General features: G+C 41.5%; 1 protein-coding gene across 1 annotated transcript; it reads right to left on the bottom strand.

Annotated features, from left to right (window-relative positions):
* Positions 1–7,277: 7,277 nt before the first annotated feature.
* Positions 7,278–20,990, bottom strand: aoc2 (amine oxidase copper containing 2). Its single transcript, XM_023422869.2, has 5 exons — positions 19,339–20,990; positions 12,126–12,244; positions 10,738–10,904; positions 9,126–9,258; positions 7,278–9,039 (listed from the first exon to the last, which is right to left on the bottom strand). The coding sequence occupies exons 1-5, from the start codon at positions 20,909–20,911 to the stop codon at positions 8,749–8,751; spliced, it is 2,283 nt and encodes a 760-aa protein (XP_023278637.1). The 5' UTR covers positions 20,912–20,990; the 3' UTR covers positions 7,278–8,748.
* Positions 20,991–21,806: the final 816 nt, after the last annotated feature.

Here is a 21,806-nt window from a genome sequence, read left to right on the forward strand (position 1 = left end):
ACGTAGTCCTTTAATATACACCCCTCACCCTTTGGGAAAGCACATTACGTCAGCATAACCTCCTCCTGACCCCACCCCCTTCCTGACCCCCCTTACTCCCCCATGACCTTGTGACCTATAAACCCTGAGGGGGAAACCTGTCAAATTTGATGTTTAGTGGTGTATATAACTCTCTGACACAAGCTAATTTTTTTCACATGTAGAAACTTAAATTTCTCACACAGATTTATTATACAGGTTTACAAGGGTTGAAAGACTACAAACTAGAAACATTGGAATTATTTGTGAAAATCACTTTACACGTTCAACCTTCCTACCAGGTTACATGGTGTAATAGGCTTACTGCAGCAAAGGCTGGCGCACATGTAATCTCACTTCAGTTGTGAATATATACTAGCTGATACATTGTGTTTATACAGTTGTGGTCAAAAGTTTACATACACTTGTAAAGAACATAATGTCATGACTCTCTTGAGTTTCCCGTTATTTCTACAAGTCTGACTTTTCTCTGATAGAGTGATTGGAACATGGATACTTCTTTGTCACAAAAAACATTCATGAAGTTTGGTTCTTTTATGACTTTATTATGGGTTAACAGAAAAAGTGATCAAATCTGCTGGGTCAAAAATATACATACAGCAGTGCTAATATTTGGTTACATGTCCCTTGGCCATTATCACTTCAATTAGGAGCTTTTGGTAGCCATCCACAAGCTTCTGGCAAGCTTCTCGTTGAATCTTTGACCACTCCTCTTGACAGAATCGGTGCAGTTCAGTTAATTTTTATGGCTTTCTGACATGGACTTGTTTCTTCAGCATTGTCCACATGTTCTCGATGGGATTTAAGTCAGGACTTTGGGAAGGCCATTCTAAAACCCTAATTCTAGCCTGATTTAGCCATTCCATTACTACTTTTGATGTGTGTTTGGGGTCATTGTCCTGTTGGAACACCCAACTGCGCCCAAGACCGAACCTTCGGGCTGATGATTTTGGGTTATCTTGAAGAATTTGAAGGTAATCCTCCTTCTTCATTATCCCATTTACTCTCTGTAAAGCACCAGTTCCATTGGCAGCAAAACAGCCCCACAGCATAATACTACCACCACCGTGCTTGACGGTAGGCATGGTGTACTTGGGGTTAAAGGCCTCACCTTTTCTCCTCCAAACATATTGCTGGGCATTGTGGCCAAACAGCTCGATTTTTGTTTCGTCTGACCACAGAACTTCCCTCCAGAAGGTCTTATCTTTGTCCATGTGATCAGCAGCAAACTTCAGTCGAGCCTTAAGGTGCCGCTTTTGGAGCAAGGGCTTCCTTCTTGCAAGGCAGCCTCTCAGTCCATGGAGATGCAAAACACGCTTGACTGTAGACACTGACACCTGTGTTCCAGCAGCTTCTAATTCTTGGCAGATCTGCTTTTTGATGGTTCTCAGTTGACTCTTCACCCTCCTGACCAATTTTCTCTCAGCAGCAGGTGATAGCTTGCATTTTCTTCCTGATCGTGGCAGTGACAAAACAGTGCCATGCACTTTATACTTACAAACAATTGTTTGTACTGTTGCTCTTGGGACCTGCAGCTGCTTTGAAATGGCTCTAAGTGACTTTCCTGACTTGTTCAAGTCAATGATTCGCTTTTTCAGATCCATGCTGAGCTCCTTTGACTTTCCTATTGTAGCGTTTGTGGGCGTTTGTATCCAATGAGCCCTATTTAAATGGCCTCAGAGAAGTCACCAGCTGTAGTCACTCATAATCACTCACAAGAAGTTAAGAGGCCATGCTATGAAGCTCATTTCATTGACACAACTTTCTAAGTCACCAAAATTGCTAATTCATGTTGCTGTATGTATATTTTTGACCCAGCAGATTTTGTCATTTTTTCTGTTAACCCATAATAAAGTCACAAAAGAACCAAACTTCATGAATGTTTTTTGTGACAAAGAAGTATCTGTTCCAATCACTCTATCAGAGAAAAATCAGAGTTGTAGAAATAACTGGAAACTCAAGAGAGCCATGACATTATGTTCTTTACAAGTGTATGTAAACTTTTGACCACAACTGTATGTTTAACGTTCATTATATTTATTATACAGAGTACATATTGATAATGTTGAGTACATGTTAATGAAAGTTTACTACAACACATTGGAGCTGAGGGTTGGTAGGGACCGCCCAAACTTGTAAACCAACCAATCACAAAGAAGCCTGCATGTCTTGAACAGCCAGACTCACACACACACACACACACACACACACACACACACACACACTCACACACACACACACACACACCTGGGTTAAATTACATGATTAGCGACTTCTCTGATATTTGTGGTGTTTATCAACCACTTTACTGACATTTCTGCAATGATTTACACACCTCTGAACTGTTTTCACTGGAAATATGTTTCATTCCAGTTGTAATCAGGAAACATTCGGCAGTTAATTTCAGTTTGTCATTCTAACTAACACAGAAACTGTCACGGGGAGTAAAGCTCCTCAGAGCCGGACCAGTCCATCTCCTCAGCTGGATGGTCGGAGTGGTCAGAGTTGGTGGAGTTCTCGTTAACCGACGGCCCTTCTGCAGTGGAATCCTCTTCAGGGTGAGCAGGCAGGGAGGAGGTGCGAACCGTCGGATGGTGACCCCTCAATGGTGTAGTCGTGCTGGAGGGCTGGTCTGGGTGGCGACGATGGAAGTTAGTAATAAGATCTGGATCGAGAATGTGGCGAGCAGGAACCCAGGATCTGTCCTCCGGACCATAGCCCTCCCAGTCAACTAGTTATTGAAGTCCTCTCCCCCGACGACGGGACCGGACCAAGCGTCGCACAGAGCAGGCTGGACCCCCATCGATGAGGCGAGGAGGAGGAGGAGGCGGGACAGCTGGTGACAAAGGACTCTCGTGGACCGGCTTCACCTTAGACACATGGGAAGTGGGGTGGATGCGCATGGAGCGTGGAAGACTCAGTCTCACCGCCGTCGGACTGATGATCCTCTGGATGGGGAATGGGCCGACGAACCTGGGGGCCAGCTTCTTGGATTCTACCCGGAGAGGCAGGTCTCGGGTGGAGAGCCACACCTTCTGGCCAACCTGGTAGACTGGGGCTGGAGAACGTCGCCGGTTGGCCAAGGCAGCATAGGGACTAACAGAGCGCTGGAGGGTGGTGCGTGCCTGGGCCCAGGTTCTGCGACAGCAACGAGCAAAGGCTTGGGCTGACGGGCAGGAGACCTCTCTTTCCAAGGCCGGGAAAAGCGGAGGCTGATAGCCATAGACACACTGGAAAGGAGAGAGCCCTGTGGCGGAGCTGGTGAGGGAGTTGTGGGCATACTCCCCCTCTAGGAGCTGCTGGGACCAGGAGGATGGGTTCTACAGAGGTCGGAGCGGCGTCGACGTTCCCGTTCCTCAGGGGTGAGGGAGGTGCGGCCCAACTGCATTGGCTCAGACTCTACCATCTGCTGGCCTGGTGAGGAAGATGAACTGGTGGAACCCCCTCTGAACTGGGCTGACGACTGGCGGTGGAAAGCCCCCTGTCGTCTCTCTCGTCTGGGAGCCTGGATGCGGAGGTCAATCCGATGGCTAGCTCGATGACACCGTCAAGTGTGGAGGGAACCTCGTGAGAGACCAGCTCATCCTTGATGTACTCAGCCAGGCCGTGGAGAAAGGCGTCAACCAGGGCAGCAGAGTTCCAGCTGCTCCAACTGGATCTGGTGCAGAAGTCGACGGAGTAGTCGGCCACTGTCCTGTCCCCTTGCCGCAAGCCCATCAGTCCCTGTGCGGTTCCTGAGCTGGAGACCCCCAGACCAAAAACCTTGCGTAGCTCCATGGAAAATGACTGAAAGGAGGTGCAGGCTGGAGACTGTCTCTCCCACTCAGCCGTGCCCCACAGTCGAGCCCGGCCCGTCAGGTGGTTGATTGTAAAGGCTACCTTTGCCTGCTCTGAGGCAAAGATACGTGGCTGCAGAGAAAACAGCAGGGAACAGTTCGTTAGAAAAGGGCCACAGGTCCCTGGATCTCCATCGTAGCACTCTGGGGTTCCCACCCAGGGCTCAGGGGCATCGGTGGATGGCAAGGGAGCAGGAGCTGGTACTGGTGCAGGAGGAGCTGGTGAGGATGAGCGTGCAGAGAGCTGAGTGAGCATGGATGTTAGCTGCTGCAGTTGGCCAGCTAATGCTGCGAGTGTTTGTCCATTGGTTTCAGCTGCCTGCCTTGCTTCTGAAGCTGCTGCAGACATCATCTGCTCATGTTGCTGGAGGACGCCCTCTATCCTCTTAAGGCGACTCAGGGGAGAGGGATTGTGTGCTGGGTCCATGACTGGCCAGATTGTACTGTCACGGGGAGTGGCAGGACCCAAATGCAACACAAACTCTCAGTAGAAGAAGTAGTGGTCTTTATTGCACTCAAAACAGGTCAATATACACAGTTCTTGCAGCAGTGCTGATACTTAGCTTGAAAAGCAAGCTCTAAGGTGGGACTCGAATGGAGACAATGTTCAAATCCTTCAAAACTGCTGCGTCTTTGAAATTCAACCACTTGAGCATACTCCAGATCCTCCATTTACTTTCCTATGTTTGTTAACTACTCCTGCACACTTTGTGCTACATAAACTCAAAACGTTCAGCTTCTTCAGGAGATGTATCCTTTTCTTAAAGTTTTTTCTTGAGGAAGCTTTTTCTTTGCAATTTTTTACTATGTAAGTGAATGGAGATGGTGTACTCCTTCAACTACTTTCAGCTACAGACTTCATTCAAACTTTAAACTGTTTACAACACTTCCAACTATCAAGCAATTATTCAGCTCACTGATATCCTAAATTAAAGTTTCAACTGTTTAGGATTCAGTTCATCTTTCATCATCATTACTTCTTCACATTTTTAAGGCATTTTATTTGTACTTCTAGGAAATAAAATACTATACTACTTTTGGCAGTAAATATTTTGGCTTTCATCTGTTTCAACAACATGTTTCAGCTCTTAGCTGTCAGTAATCTCCTTCGGGTGTAAAATTACATGTTTTGATTGTCCTTTTGTTTTTTCTTTGTTTTTTTTTTCCCTTCAAACAATTTTGGCCATTTAGCTTTCAACTAAGATGGTTTTTCTCTTTTTTACATTTTGTATATTTTGTACAGTTTTTTGCTGTTTGTTACACCCTCCATCAACAACTTAGGCCTTTTCAACCATTTCAGGACATTTAAACATCCAGTTTACAAGTTCTACTTTTCATTGTCTGCTATATCATTAGCTACTTCAACAGTGCTTCAGCAGTTGCTTCAGCTAATTCAGCATTGCTTCAGTTTTTGCTTCAGCTTTTCATTCATCTTCTTCAGCATTGCTTCAGCAATCTCATTCAGCTCTCAGCATTCGCACGCAGAAAATGCATTTTTCAGTTGTTATTATTCTTAAGCCTTCCGTACGCTTTTTGGATTCTAACCACTCCTACAGTTTTTGTGCTACAAAGACCGTTCAAGTATGAAAACATTCGGCTTTTTCTGTAGATTATCGGATGTATTCACCTTTTTTGATATTATTCATAATTTTTGAAATATTAATCTTTTTATGATTTTTTTTGCCATTCAAATGACTGGAGACCATGTTCAAATACTTGAAACCTCTTTAAACTTTAACTACTTCAGCATACTTTCAGCTACAGACTTTATTCAACGTTTAAACCGTAAACAAGCCTTTCAGCTATTAAGTTTGTATTAAAATGTTTGATATGTTTAACAGTTTTTGAATTATAGCAGTTTTAGTTTTAAGGTTTTTTCTGATAATTTTTGAGTATATAATGGGTGTGTATTGCATCATCATGACATCATCGCTCAAGTGGGAAAGGCTCTAGAACTCCTCTGAAAAAATTTCAGTTTAACTCGCCCTCACTGCCACATATTTCAGTCTTTAAAGAATTTTTTTGGGGGCTTTTTGTGCCTTTAATGGACAGGACAGTAGAGAGACAGATGGAATGACACGCAGGAAAGGTAGTCCAATGTGGGAGTTGAACCGGGGGCCACCTGCAGCGACGACTGTAGCCTCTATATATGGGGCGCCTGCGTAACCCACTGCGCTAAGCACCCCACATATTTCAGTCTTCACACATATGGCTTCCGCGATAGACAAATTTGTCCTGTTTCATACAATGTGTCCCCCATTAGCACACAGACTTATAGAATTTGAACATGAGTTCAAGCCCATTGAGCTTCTCTCTCTCTCTCCCTCTTTCTTGCTCACTCGGTGCAACTTGTAACATCAGTGTAGAGGATTGTGATGTTTATTACATCTTCAGCGATGTCTGCTGTCTTTACGCAAAGCTCCACTCACTAACCGGAGTTAACTACGAACTGTAACTGCCATCCCTGAAAATTTTCCTCAAAAAGAGTCAGACAAACTCATTTTAAATCCCACAAAGACCAACCTTCATTGACTATTTTTATATAAAAAACAAAGAGATTTTTTTGTCCAGTATCACCCAGTTTTGGTCTCATTCTGATATCTTTTTCAGTTTTTGAGGAAGTGATTGGAGTACCCTCCACCTCTCCCATTGACTGCAATACAAATTCAGGAGCAGGTGTTACTGGGCAGAAATGGGCGAAGCTGATTAGCTTCACTCATTTCTAAAATCTCATTGGCTAATTAAACTCATTAATTCTTAGCCTTTTGACTCAAGTATAACAACTCAAAGATAAATCAATATGGTGTACTTGTGTGTACTTGTGAGTGCGTGTTGATGTGTGGTTCCTTTTGTGTGTGTATACGTGTTTTTAATAATTGTGAAGACATTTTTGGTTAAAAACCATTATTGTGAGATCGTTTTGGCCAGGTCAGTGTCAGGATAAGTCTCTACAACATGAATGACACTGAAAGTATTGTTCTTTGTACAGATTCAAATGTGACAAGTGAAGTACACACACGTTCAAAATTTCTTTCATAACTTTCTGTGAGGGAAAGTGAATCAATGTATTTTCCATCTCTAATTATCAACACAGTCATCTCAGCATGGTTTCATTTGGTCTTTCAGTGAAGGTCTTTGTTGGATTCTTCATGGGAGCTCTGCTCTCCTTTGTTTTTCACATCCTGCTACTGCCTTTCTCAAGTGCAAGCCACAGAGGAAACTGAAAGCTTTAATAGAAACATTTCACGTGACATCTGATGCAGAGATACACACAAACACACACACACACACACACACACACACACACACACACACACTCACACACACACACACACACACAAGTCTACATAAGTCATTGGAACAATCAGAAGATAGGATATGAATGCATGAAAGGTTCAGTGATTGTGTGTTAATCTCTTCTTTTATTTAGAGAGGAAGCAACGACAATAACAAAAGGAGAGAAACACAATTCCTCAGAATGTTGTACTGTCGAAGAATAGGTTCAATAGTCACAGCCTAGAGCTACTTCAGAGTGATCCTGCTTTGGACTGAATGATACAGCTTATTTAGACACATCTGACTGTACACTGTGAGGTAACAATGTATACATCACAGTTCATATCACAGCAGTTCATCAGAAAGAAAATAAGAAAGAGAAAAAAAGGTTTGTGTGTTTCACAATGGTATTACATTTTGACTTCATGCAAAAAAAAAAAAAAAAGGTTCTGGCATATACAGATAAAGAATTGAACATAATCTAGAAGAGAGTGATGCTGATGATTGGAGCCTCTTTGTAAAATCTAAAAGCATTGATCACATTTCTGGGGATATATTCATATGGTTTTGATAAATGAATCCCAGGAAACAATTACTAATAAAATGTCAGCTCACAGTGAATAGTATTGTCATTATAAGTAGCTAAAGCAATAACTTTTCCACAAGTATAACCCTTATTCCTGCTAACCTAATAACAACAACTTTGTGTTTTTATTCGAATAAGGACAAATTCACATTTTCATTTCATAAATTTAGAAAAAAAATGAATGAAGATCTTTTTGCTCAAACTTTAAAAACACCAACCGCACCTGTAAAGCTCCCTGATTAATGGTCTGTTAATATACGGTCTGTGAGCACTGTGCAGGGACCACAGTGCTAAATGTCTGATTCTTGGTGCCATAATTAGATCTGGAATTGATTCTTGATTCACACCTGATTAAGTAAATAGAAAGGGGTGCACTATTTTCACGCATTTAATTGAGAGAAAAGCAGTATGAAACGTAACAACTTATGCAGCACCAGGGAAAAGGTTTTTGAAATGAAACAAACTCTGACTAGAGATGTCTGTGAGTTTAGTGCTGCAGTGTGTGTTGGACTCTGAGCAATGAGGTATCATGAAAAGCTAATTATGAAGTTATTAAATCCAGAATGAGCCCAAACACTTTACATTTTTGAAGATGAAGAAAAAGATAACTCTATCTCACATTATCCAGGTGCTTCTTACCATTAAAGATTAAGAATCTTTAATGGTAAGAATTTTGAGGTGAATTGTTTTCCCACTTCCCTAGTAGACAGATTTATTAACTTTGGACAGAGCCAGGCTGTTTCCTCCTGCTTCCAGTCAGTAGGCTAAGCTAGGCTTACTACATCCTGCTTGTATGGACTTAACACGCAGATATGACAGTGGTATCAATCTTATCATCACATTCTCAGGAAGACAGCATAATCTCGAAAATATTGAAAATCTCTTGCCTGGTCCAGCTTAAAACACATGTGAAACAAATAATAAACATGTTAAAATTGACACAAGCTTCGTGAAGCCCAATTCTGTAAGGGTATCAAGCTTTGAAGCTATTACTTAGCAGTGATCAATACATCAGACCCAATCCTCGAACTTCATGACACCATCAAAGCCATGGTAGGTGAAGGGCTCCAGCACAGGGCTGCACATCTCTTGAGCAAGGCATGCCATTCTGTTGTTGTCACAGCTGTCCTCGCTGCCCGGGCCAATGTACACCCCATCACTAGAGTGGATGGATGGATCCTCGTCAAAGTAGTTGTGGGGCCGCATTATTACCCCGCCCCCGTTGCCCACGGTCACCGTATTGGGGATGTCTTCAGAGTGAGGAATGTGGAGGAAACCGGTGGTCACCCAGGCAACTAAGTCCTGCGAACACAATTTAATGTTTACATATTTTTATATGAAGGTAAAAATACTACGTATTTTTATATGTAAATTCCATCTCAACACACCTCATCTTCAATGCTTTCATTGTCTTCAATGTACTTGCTGAAGTCGACAGCTGGAGTCCAGATGTTGTTTTGGCTGTACAGACTGCTGCTGGTCTGCTCTGTGTCCTTATGCTTGGTGATAGCAACCTTATACCTGGAGAACGACAAAAGAGGCACAGACAGAGTGGTCATTAACAACATACTGAATTTCCTTACATTTCCCAAGATCCTCCTGAGTCACATGACCTGTGTGTGTGGAATGGAACCACAGCATGAGACAATAATACTTGTGATGTATGGTGGGATTACGTCTTTTTACTGCTGCTGTGATAAAACCATTGAATATTTTTTTCAGTTGCTACAAACACAGTGTATTAGTAGGGGGGATCCAATGATTATTTTCATTATTGATTAAGCTGTCAGTTATTTTACTGACTAGTCATTTTGTCTATAAATGTCAGAAAATGCTCTTCCTGACCATGTGCAAACTTGCACTTTTTCATGTACATATCGTGTGTATTGTGTATATTGTATTTATTAGTGTATATTGGTATATTTTTGTTGTATATTTCCATAGATGTTTATTCTATATATGTTTATTTTTCTGCTGTGGTAAATGAATTTCCCAGTTGTGGGATAAATAAAGTTAATCTAATCTAAAATAGTGAAAATTGCTTATTATAACTTCTCTATCTCTTGTTCAGATATTCTTTTAACTGTCATAATTGTCATATTTGAGAAGCTGAATTACAAAAAATGACTAAAAAAACTATCTGATTAGCTAATATTATGTCTAATATTAGACACCACAGCTACTGGTCTTACCAGACCACAGCAACATCCCTGAGTGTAATGATTAATGAAGCGCATGTTTTATCAAACTTGAATTGAATTTTTTATTTGTGAGCGGAAGATTGTGTTAAACCAAAAATGGTATACAAGCTAATTTTAAATGTCATCAACAGGACCTTAGAATCAATTCTGACACTGACAGGGAGTTAGTGAAGAACCTCTTCTTCAGGAATTTGAAAAAACTTTAAATAAGCTGAAGATGACTGATTCACTTTTGACTTGGACTGAATAAAGAGAACTGGAATGCAGGGACTTCTCTCTCCATATCTGTGAAGGTAAAAAATGGAAATTTGTCCAAGGTTATCAGCAGCAGAACCATGATTGAACCAGCCCTCGTCAAATCCCATATCAACCCAATTCACCTTGTCTTGGGGTGACATACAACAGTGTTTAAAATGTTTGTGTAATATATGGCCCAATGACACTTTCAGTTTTCTATTTATAGAACTGAATATGGTCCAAAGTGCAGACATCCACCAGGCAGTGTGTGTATCTTCTGCTCTCCAAACGCTTTGTGCTTTGACCAGAGAAAAAATACGTCAACATAGAAACACAAACACACTCTGTCTCCAGGACTTCCCTGTCCACAGGGGGGCCCATCCTCTGATTTTTACTTCCCAGCCATGTTGCACAAGAAGTACTTACTGTGTTTCTCACTAGAATAGTTTATAACAAGTTTAAAGTGAGCATGCTGCAGGTCATATTTCCCAGTCCTGTGAGTATGTAAAACACTTCATGTCTAACACAATTTTTAATCAAGGCCAAAGCTGTCCAGCCTCACCTAGCCCAGGACATGGCCCTCTCCTCTCCCTGGCTCTCTGGCAGGTGGTCCCCTGTGAAGCTGAACACCTGCAGCCTGTAGGAGCGTTGGTGACCCCAGCGGTTGGTCTTGTTGCTGGCGATATGGAGGTAGCGGGGAGTCTTGGTATTGTAACGCAGAGCTGCCTCCTGTGGAAGTGTCACAGTAGATATTAGTCCCATGGTTTTTTTGCCCTCTCCAACATAAACAGCACATATGAGGTTATCATGGGTTGCTGGCGCTAAGTGATATAAATGGGATACTTGACATGTTGTAATTTAAAAACGCCACTTCTTAAACTGCCTGCAATATTACCAAATAATAAAAAATAAACGTACAATAATTTAAATAAATCACAATAAGTCATTCCTTTGCTGTAATAAGATTATTTGTTCAAATTTTTGTGTAAATATATATATGGTGTCTGTGTTTGGAACTGACAGGCTGAGCCCTTACAGAGGAATGAAGGGGTGAATAAAGACATTTGTGCAGTAGTTTAGTGGCCATAGGCAAACAGTGTGACATCAACATCTAATGCAGCTGAGGAAATGTTTGCAGGTAAATTCACATGCTGCTTAATGCGCTACAGCTGAGCAGCTAATTAGCTATAATAGCAGCCTAATGCAGTCTAATACAACAATAAATAGACAATAAATCCTCCTTCGTGAAGGCTGTAATGTTCACTTTGTATTAAAATTGTTTTAGAGATGTGTTGATTTCACTGTATGGTCCTATTGGAGGTTGTAGATTGTGGTGCTGCTGAACTGTTCTGATGTGTCATTATTTTAATCCATCCTATTCATATCAGTGAGGGAAGGTTCAATAACATAAACACTTCTTCGTATAATCTAGTACAATTCATCAGTACCACAGATTACATCCTCGACAGTTGATTCAGCACCTCTCTAAAATAGTTTCTGCATAAATGTAACATTATTCATGCAAATTCATACAAGTGCATCAAAATGTGTAGTGTGTGGAGTGTGAGTATGAAGATTCTGATGTGTACAAGATAAATTACAATTTATAATTATAACTTTTTACTTTTACCACCCCCTGATAATAAAACACATTCATTGTCAGTTAACAATTTTACTTAGAAAAGAAGAATTTTGAAATAAACTCCTTTATTTTACAAGTAAATGGCCATGATGGAAGAAATCGATCAAAATCCAATATTGCTGTTATAGATAGACTTTCTTTACAAAAATAACACTGAGACATTTTGGTGTGTTAGAAGAGAACAGCTCATGCTATCTCCACACGTCAAAGGCTTGAGGTGATGTAGGCCCTGACCTCTGTTGACCTTTGACTTAATACTGTTACCTGTTGCATTCCATTTATACTAAAGGAAGTGAATAAAGGCAGACCTGTTCTGTTTTGAGCTGATTCTCCACCAGTTGAGGGACCATAGCATAGTGATCAGGCATCCACGGCAGTGACACATTAACGTACTCCATGTCTTTGGTCTGGAATACATTCTTCACTCCTGCAGAGGAAATGATGCAGAAATCATTGTTCTAATAATTATTTTCTGTTTTCTCCTGTATATCCACGTCAGTTTTTTAATCTGTTACATTTTAAGATACATTTGAAGCTGCACTAATCAATATTTTTGAGTCAACAATGTACCAAAGGACTATGCTAAGTGGTGCATATTGTTGCATATCTAATGTTGCATAACTTTCAAATCAAACCACAATGGACTCACAGCCATGCTCTGTGATTCATAATTGTTAATCCGAGTGTTGGGTCTAGGTTATTACATCAGCCACTGACTACAGACTAAGAATCATCTCATAAGGAGAGCTTTTGAACTGCATGGCTGACTGCAGCTGTTAAATAGAACATCTTCTCATCTCTGTTTTGTTTCTCATCACTGGTTCATCACTGGTTGACTTGACCTCATCACCTCAGTATTTTAGCATCCTGGCTGCAGCCCTGACCTGGTCATGAAGACCCATGGCCATGATGGACACATCAGTCTGTTCATAACTAAACTGATACAGTGATATGATATCAGATTTTTCTCTTTATGGTTGTCCTGAACTGATTTGCACCAAATTTGGTGGAGGGATGGAGCATGGGCCCAGTACCACATTAAATGTTGGTGTGGATCCAGTTAAAGGGATGGATCCAGGAATGTGTTGTCAATTTCCTTAACATTGCAAGATAGTATATGTTTATAATAATATGTAATAATAATAATAATAATTTTGATCTTAATGTGAAAAAAACAGACATAGTTATGGTGTTGAGATCTATGAATTAGTATAGTTTGGGAAAGAGCCAGATAATAATCTATATGTAGTGAGAAAAATTCTGAATCCAATACACACAGAGTTGTATATTATTAACAGCAACGAACCTTCAACAATCTGCTCAAAAAATAATATTAAAGAGGACGTTTAAATATTTGAATAGATGCTATGATGAAGTAAGAAATACAAGTGGTCATGGTTTTAAGTGAGAAAGTTCCTGATTTGACTTTTTAAACTTTTTAATGTCACTTATTGACCCTGTAAGAACGCACATTGTGACACGTATTATGGCTGTATGACTGGACTCAAAGAAGTCTACTCAACTCCAACTTTTTTAGAAGCATATGGAAAAATTCCTACTAAACCAAGGGTCTTTGTCTAATTTAACTATTATTATTTATTATTAACTATTATTATTATTATTACTATTGAGATGCTTGTTGTAGTATTTCAGGCTATTAAAGTTAAAACTGTTTAATGATTTATGCTAGTGGATATTTAGGTGCTAAGGGTGAGTGAGATCACCCTATGGGCATGTGTGTGACCCACTGAGTCTCTGCGTGCACTGGTTAAAGCTCAGGGGTGCCGCAATCTCAGTGCCAAGTTGGACTGGACGGTTGAGGCTGATTCAGATTTTATTTGTCTCAAACAGGATCTGTCACAGGCCACATCTTTGGCGCCCCCCGATTACACTCAACCGTTTTTTCTTGATGTTTCTGAGAGACAAGCGTCTGCATATGGTGTTCTCTATCAGAAACAAAGGGGGATTAGGAGAGTGTTAATATACTGCAGTGTACTGTTTGATGTACAGGAAAAAAGAGCCGCTCCATGTGTCAGATATGCAGCAGCAGTAGCTAAATTGATAGAAAAAATTGCACATGTAGCTATGCACCACCCACTGATAATCTTAACCTCTCACGCTACAGTTGCATTTGTGACATCCTCTGCATTCACACTGACACCACTAAGACAGGAGCAGGATTCTCAAAGTGCTAACACAACCACACATAACATTTGTACATCAAGGAATCAACATGGCAGAACAAGTATTGGAAGGGACACCACATTGTTGTATAACAGTTACACAGGACAGGACCAAGGTGAGGACTGATTTGAGTGAAACACCTTTGGTAAATCCTGAAGTGGAAATATACACAGATGGCTGTTGTTTCAGACATCCAGACCGTGGGTTGCAGGCAGGATACGCTGTGGTGGAACTAGGGATAGATGGGACCCCCAGAATAGTCAAACAGGAAGCGTGTCAGCGCAGAAAGCAGAACTAAGAACAGTCAAAGCAGCACAAGAAACTGCATCAGAAGAGATAAAGACTCAGTGGAAGTCAAAAGGGGGACAACAAAACAGCCAAGGAATATGGCATGTAAATAGTCAGGTGATAATGCCCCCTCACTAGCTACACAGCATGTTGACACAGACTCATGGACCTGACCACAGGAGCACTGGACAGATGACACATGACTTACGACACTGGTGGATTGACGGCAAGAATGCTGTAATTAAAAACTTTGTTAAAGACTGCTTGGTGTGTCAGACATGTAATGTAAGACCAGCCCTTAGAGTAGAGGCTGGAAAGTATCCAGAACCAGCTGCACCAGGTCAGGAAATCACTATTGATTTCACAGACATGTTAAGCCGTGAAGGTGGGAAACGTTATTTGTTGGTGATTGTGGACTCCTTCTCACGGTGGGTTGAGGCCTATCCCACCGCAAAGGAGGACGCCACATCAGTGATAAAATGTTTACATTCCCACTCACGGTTTTCCCAGACTAATTCGCTCTGACAATGGAATATACTTCAAAAATAAAGACAAGGAGAAAATTATAATGTCATATAAACTAAAGTGGCCAGAGGCTCTGACTTTGGCGCTCCTGGGAGTGAGATCTGCAGTAAACAGGGAGACTAGTTTGACTCCTTTTGAGTTACATCACGGCAGAGAAATACCTGGTCCAACTCACTCCCTGAAAGAGATTGCTAATGTGGGATATAAACCATATTATGTGAAAATAAACGCTCTGGTGTCAGAATTCTCCATCCCCACAGATTCACCAACAGGAGAGAACTTCTCCATGCGGGAACAGGAGCCAGAGCTAGGATCAGGAGGACCTCCAGAGTTCCTGTATCTGAAGCTCATAAAGAGGAAGTGGAGTGAACCACGGTGGACAGGATCATTCAAAGTGACAGCCAGAACACACTCGGCAGTAAAACTGGCTGGGAAGGGTTACAACTGGTATCACCTCTCTCAGTGTGCTAAGAACGCCACAGCACAGGAGAAGGAAGCCGAGAGGAACTAAAAAAAAAAATTTTTTTAACTACGAGTGTATTACCGAGTTTTATAATTATCATTTGTGTGTGTGATTAAAACAGAAACCATCGCCACTCGTCCGGAGGAATCAGAGAACGAGGTGGAGGATGGTGTCTGAAGAGGAAAGTAGTCCCACAGGGGAAGGTTAAAACGTTAGGTATGGGGGGAGGTTCCGCCCCATCGCAAGGTTGACCTGTTGAGGACACAGGCTATTTCAGGCTATTAAAGTTAAAACTGTTTAATGATTTATGCTAGTGTATATTTAGGTGCTAAGGGTGAGTTGTTGTTTAAACATCTGCCTCAGGGAAACTATTTACAACCACTGATAAAGATCACCCTATGGGCATGTGTAGGGGGCAGCCGGAGGTAACAGAGGTAGATAATTGGTCATTTATATGTATACATTAACTGTCTTCCTTTGAGCGTGCTGAGCTTTAGGTTACACTTGAGGTCGGAGTCAGACGGGAAGGAGGAAGCCAGCAGAGCCAATCAGAAGATGATAAAACGCCCATGCACATTTCTTTGTTTGTACTTGTATAAATACACTGGATCAGGGAAAGTTAGTTTGTCAGACTGTGGACTGACCAACACTTGTTATTGGTTAGGAAAACGCACATCTGATCCAGAATTCTATAATTGTTCATTGCTTGCTGAAAAGATTCACTAAACAATTTGAACTAAATTCTTTGGTGTGGACATTCAATGGTCTTTTGAGTATTTTGAACACTGCACTCACCCTGTGGGGGTGAGAGTTTTTTTTCTCTAAACAGCAAAAGCTCCTTCATGCTGGACACTAGAATTACCCCTGAATAAAGTATCTATCTATCATGTTTTATCAGTCAGTGGTGGCCAGTGTACTTTTTTTATGCTGCAGTCTGCTGGATCAGCAGCATTTCCGGAATGAACACAAACAGACTGGACAAGCTGGTAAAAAAGGCTGGGTCTGTGCTCGGCAGGAGTCTGGACTCACTCAGGACTGTTGTGGAGAGATGCATGCAATGTAAGATCGAGGCCATCTTGGACAATACCAACCATCCTCTCCACAACATTCTGGCAGGACAAAGAAGCAGCTACAGCTGCAGCAAACGTCTCATCTCACTGCGCTGCAGAACAGAGAGGTTCAGGAGATCCTTTGTTCCCACTGCCATCAGACTGCTGACACTTTAAAATGTGTATGTAACTAGTTACAGAAAGTGTTTTTATTAGTTGATCTTTTTACAAGTATTTTCACTGTCTGTACATTTCAGTGACATTATTTACATGGTTTTGTATTTTTTCTGTGTGGTTTCAGTTGTGCTGAGGTAAATAAATAATTCTAAAGTACCGGATCTGTCTGTGAATTTAATCCTTCAGTGGAAAGGGATGTACACAGATCATTTACAAGAGTAAGGGGTATTAGGAGTAGGAATAAAAGTGCAAAATGGTTGGACCCCTAATTAAAGTAATAAGTAAAAAAAAAAAATGCAGAATGGCTCATTCCACAATCATTGTGTTGGTATATTGCAATGACGGACGCAATAATGTGTTCTTTAATGTTATAGTTGGCAATGGCGGGTCTCTTTTTGTTATTTCAAGAGTAAATGTAGCAAAACCTCAGTGTAAAATATGCTCTGTTCTAATGTACATGAGCTAATGTACAGATGAAGTTCCCCTAGGGGATAAATAAAGTATCTATCTATCTATCTATCTATCTATCTATCTATCTATCTATCTATCTATCTATCTATCGATCTATCTTTCTATTTATCTAGTGCCAGTTATTTAAGTTATTGCTTCAGCAATAATTTTCAGATATTACATGATATTACATGGGGGATGGAAAGATGAAGAAGATGGGCTTTCTAGCAAGTTAAAGGAGAACCTTGATGTGAAGCTACTGAAACCTGGAGCCAAATTGAATGCTATGCTTATTTCTTATATCATTAATGTGTAGATAGATAGATAGTGAAGGGATATGTTATGTTTAATACTGTATGCTTTGTATGATTAAAAAGGCAAGTCAGCCTTAAACTGATGATTATGATTGTTTATGAACATTGTGACATGTGAACATTAAACATTGTGACACTGATTGCCGTTTGAGATTGCAGAATGACGTACAGGGACAGACAAGAGTAGTAGAAAGTACAAGTACGACATGTTTAGATAACAGGTTCAGGTCAGAATGGTGTGAGGAGAGAAGAGGCAGAGTGACCCTGTTACACAGAGAATGTGTGTATAAGAATGAATGTCTGAAACAAGAAAGTACTGCATGCTGCTTAGACAGGCGAGACGAGAGCAGGGTGGTCCAGAGCTCTGTAAACAATCTCAAACTTATATGCTTGACTATACTTTTAATAAATTAGACGTGTTGAACTTTATCTGTTATCCTGCATACTTCATCAAACGAATGCGCGAGTCCTGTTTGGTTATATATGGATCTGGAATCAACAATAGATAGATAGATAGATAGATAGATAGATAGATAGATAGATAGATAGATAGATAGATAGATAGATAGATAGGGGTACTCAGATGACTGAAACTACATGAAACTACATGGAAGAAAATGTTACGCAAAAGGAAACGGAAAAGTGCAGCACTTGATCATTGGTTGCTACTGAACTGTCCTGCATGGATCACAAGTTATCTCACCAATAGGAAAATAAAATAAACCTGAAACCTTGTCAGTACAGTAAGGAGAGTTAACATTAGCACAACCAATAACACTGTGTTAGCCACTGCCAGTTACAGCTAACAAACAACATAAACAAACAAAAGATGCTAACTGCGCTAACCGTTCTGATCCGTCTGCTAGTCTCTGGTTCTGGTCTCAGACTCCTCCTCTGAGTCTGGGTCTGACTGAGACTCAAACATGTGGCTGAGTCTCTCTGATGTTTCCTCCTCTAACCATCTTGATACTCTCTGTTCTTTCACCTGTCCACCTGCAGCAAGCAGGTAGTGGGCGGGGCACAAGGACTGATCCAGGTTTTTCAATCAGGAAGTAAGAGTAGATGAGCTTCACACCCAGTTTTTGATTTGTTTCACTTTTTATGTTGGAAAACCATGTTAAACAAAATATTAATCATAGCAGAGGATTTTCACAGAGTTTAAAACATGGAGAGCAATTTTAACCAAACAATTAGTGCATACTAATTCACAACTAGATTACTGTTCTGTGATTTGGTCCAATACAACAGAAAGTGATTTGAGCAGGTAGCGCAGAATAACGCAGCACACAGTGCTCTTCACTGCCCATATCAAACAAGAGGAAGTTTAATGAATAATCGTTGGCTTGATTACATGTATGAATCAGGTTGCACTATTCTCCAGGATGCTTCATTATAAATATTATCATAACAAAATACAAATACAATAGTAACATCTCATGATTTTCAGGGAGACAATGTTACTCTCCTTGGCAGCATCAGAAGCTTATTTTCTGTTGCTTCCATATAGAACTAGTTAAATACAAGAGTTCATTATCAACGGTGGCATGGAATTCAAGTGTCTTGACATCAGAAAAAGTTAGGATTGTATTAGTTTTCATAAGGAATTGTGTAGAGTACTAAATGACTTCTCGTTTGTTCTGTTCCTGAAGATGTGATGTGGGATGAAGGGATCTATTCATCCCACTTTAACTGTGACATAGCGGAATGAGAAGTGAAGAGATTTAATTTATCAGTTATTTAAATTATTATATAGGGCTATCATGTGTATTAGCTTCTTGTTCTAATGAAGTTAGTCGGTTGTGACATAGAAATTAGACAATTCATCTAGCTGTAGAGATGTAAAGCTGGATAAATTGTATAATTCTGACGTAAACATTTCATACAATAGGAAATAAAACCATATTGCTGAAGGGTTAAAGACAACATATAAACATGTATGTACTTGAGAACAGAAAATGTTTAAGGTCTTGGTTGAGCTATGATTCTACTCATTGCTCCTATAGTTAAGACCATGTTTGTTTCCATGTTGCCCAGCTTTATATTTCTGTCTGTAGGTTTTAATGCCACTCACCCAACACATCCAGGTCCACTTTGAAATTGATGAAGTGGGTGTGGATGTTCCCGAGGACGTTTTCTGCCACCTGGTGCCCATGTTTCCGACTACCGTCCACCAGATAAGAGGAGGAGATGTAGCCGGTGGCGTGCACCTTGGCCTCCACTGATCCGCTCTGGTAGAAGATGAAATCCCACATGTAGTCGTAGTTTCCTATGGCTGTGATGGTTCTGAACACTAAAGCGCTGTTCACCATCCCTCCGTAACTGTTGTGGAAGAAGTCAGAGAAGTGCCTCCGCAGGGGCTGACCCATGTTGTGCTCAAAGATGCAGATTGAATTCCTGAATAAGACCGGGGCTGGGACATCAATGTAACGATATGTGTCCACATAGGTGGCTTCATAGGGACAATCCACGCCACGGACAAGTTCGTGTGCAAAGCGTCCTATCCCGATGCTCGAATCTAGAAACTTGGTGAGGATCATCCCCGGCGTTATAGAGCCATACACCGACATGGCCTCCTGCACGCTCAGCTCGTAGGCGATCCTCTCACCCTTGAACCGCACATCAAACACCCTCATACCTGTGAGAGAGCTCAGCCCGAAGGCAAAGCTCCAGCCCAGGTACAGGACGTGGTTCTTGCTGACACTATAGCGCGCCCCGTTTGGATAAAACAGCTGTGGGCCGATTTCCAGAGGCTTGTTCCTGGGTTTCAGAGAGCCATAGTCAGGGGACTCCTTGTAAACTATTTTCCTAACAGAGCCAGCATTATATTTCTGTTTAAGGTCTTCCACCGTGTCGAAGTACTGGCCATTATACAATAGCCGCTCAACTTTCCAGCCGGACTCGTTAACGCTCTCGTGGTTGACCAGCACCTCGAAGCCCACCGGGTGTATGTACATGCCGCTCACACCCCTGAAGAAAGACACCCAGGTCTTTCTGTCCCCGGATCGGACTCCTCGAGGCATCTGCTCGAACGCGTCCAGCCTCTTGTGCTGGTCCACGTCGAAACTCTCTTTCATGAGCTGCTCCAGTTTGGAAAAGACCTCAGTCTCAAAAAACTGGAAAAGCAAGGCATACTCCCCGATGGTGACCGTGCGCGCAGAGAGGGGCAGCTCCGTCTTGTACCTCTCCCTGGTGACATCTCTGTGGTATATCGGGTTGGGAAGAGGCCCCACAACGTACTCCTTGATGTAGCCTTTGGCGCCGTGGAAGACCACCACCGTTGCCTCTCTAGTGGGCTTTCTGTCTTCGTTGTCCAAGTAAGCCAGCGCGTCTGCCTTCTTTGGCAGAGAGAGGTCTATTAGGAACAGGAAATTTTCCGATGGCTTGGTGATCTGGTTGCTGGAGATGTCCAAGTCTTTCTGCTTGAGCATGTACTGCTGGACCTGTGAGTACTCCTCTCGGGTGAGGTCCGCGAAGATAAGGCTGCGGTCGTCGTGCTTGCCCCGCAGCGGGTGGGTGCGCTGAGCGGAACATTTGGGAGCCCTCTTGGAGTGGATGCCGATCAAGACGATGTTGAGAATGATGGACACGAGGACGAAGAGGATGAGCGCCCATTTCATTAGTGAGTTCATTCTCCGCTCTGTCATTACGCTCGGACCCGGAGAAGGAGAGGAGAGGAATGAGTCCGAGGCAGGGGCAAGCGGTCAGAGGGGAGGCGCGTTCCAACAGTTTAAGTTCCCACCCTGATATACATGGATTCCATAAACATCTGCCCCTCCCTCTTCCTTTGATTGAACAGTTTTGGAACTGCGGTTTCAAACCAACCCCTGTTAAGCTCCATAGCCAACAGGACTGCTTTACGCACGCTGCTGGTGGATTTACTCCCGCTCATAGTTTAATAATCGATGAGAATCAATCACACAATTGAAACAGAAAATACAAAGTGGCATTTTGGGTTTCAATCAAAAAAAATTAAAACAACTAATTTGTATATCGACACAAAAAAGCTTTATGCACACAGGCAAACATTTCCATTTGTCCAAGACCAAAAGCCGGACCCCCTCCTTTTTCTTTCATATTTCAACTTACCTTTTTCTTTTCAGTTTGCTACACTGCCACAAGCATAGTTAATATAGCCTATGTGTGTTTCCAAAGAAAAACAGTGGATAAAGGAACAGAAAACAAGCAATGAAAAAAGTCTGAGAATAATAAGTTTAAAAATGACTAAAAAACTACGTATATTTTGTGAACGTGTGTACTACTGTCATGTTTATAATACGTTTCCCTATAAAATAGCGACTAACCAAAATGTATGTCTTTTGAATGCTGAATGACTTTAGAAACCCTAAAATCTGTGTAATAAAATTCAAACTCCTCTATATCTAAATTCCCACCGATATTACAGAGGACATGTTCCTTGTGTCCTTAGTGGTTTTTATTGCCAATGTTGTGCATTGTAAAGACACTAACTAAAATTTTTTGGCTCTAAAAAACCTACCTCATCAGCATAGTGAAAACTAAAATCGTGCCAATTGTGTCACA

Source organism: Seriola lalandi, unplaced genomic scaffold, assembly GCF_002814215.2.
Source record: "Seriola lalandi dorsalis isolate HSWRI2012SDOR001 ecotype SW California unplaced genomic scaffold, Sedor1 jcf7180002054686, whole genome shotgun sequence".
In the NCBI taxonomy this organism is placed as follows: domain Eukaryota; kingdom Metazoa; phylum Chordata; class Actinopteri; order Carangiformes; family Carangidae; genus Seriola; species Seriola lalandi.

Bases quoted from the DNA above. Each gene is read 5' to 3' on its own strand.
- aoc2 (XM_023422869.2), bottom strand. From the start codon at position 20,911: ATGACAGAGCGGAGAATGAACTCACTAATGAAATGGGCGCTCATCCTC. The intron at 10,905-12,125 runs GTCTGCCTTTAT...ACACTTCCACAG, and splicing joins ATCAGCTCAAAACAGAACAG to GAGGCAGCTCTGCGTTACAA. The intron at 9,040-9,125 runs GTGTGTTGAGAT...TTGTGTTCGCAG, and splicing joins ATGAAAGCATTGAAGATGAG to GACTTAGTTGCCTGGGTGAC.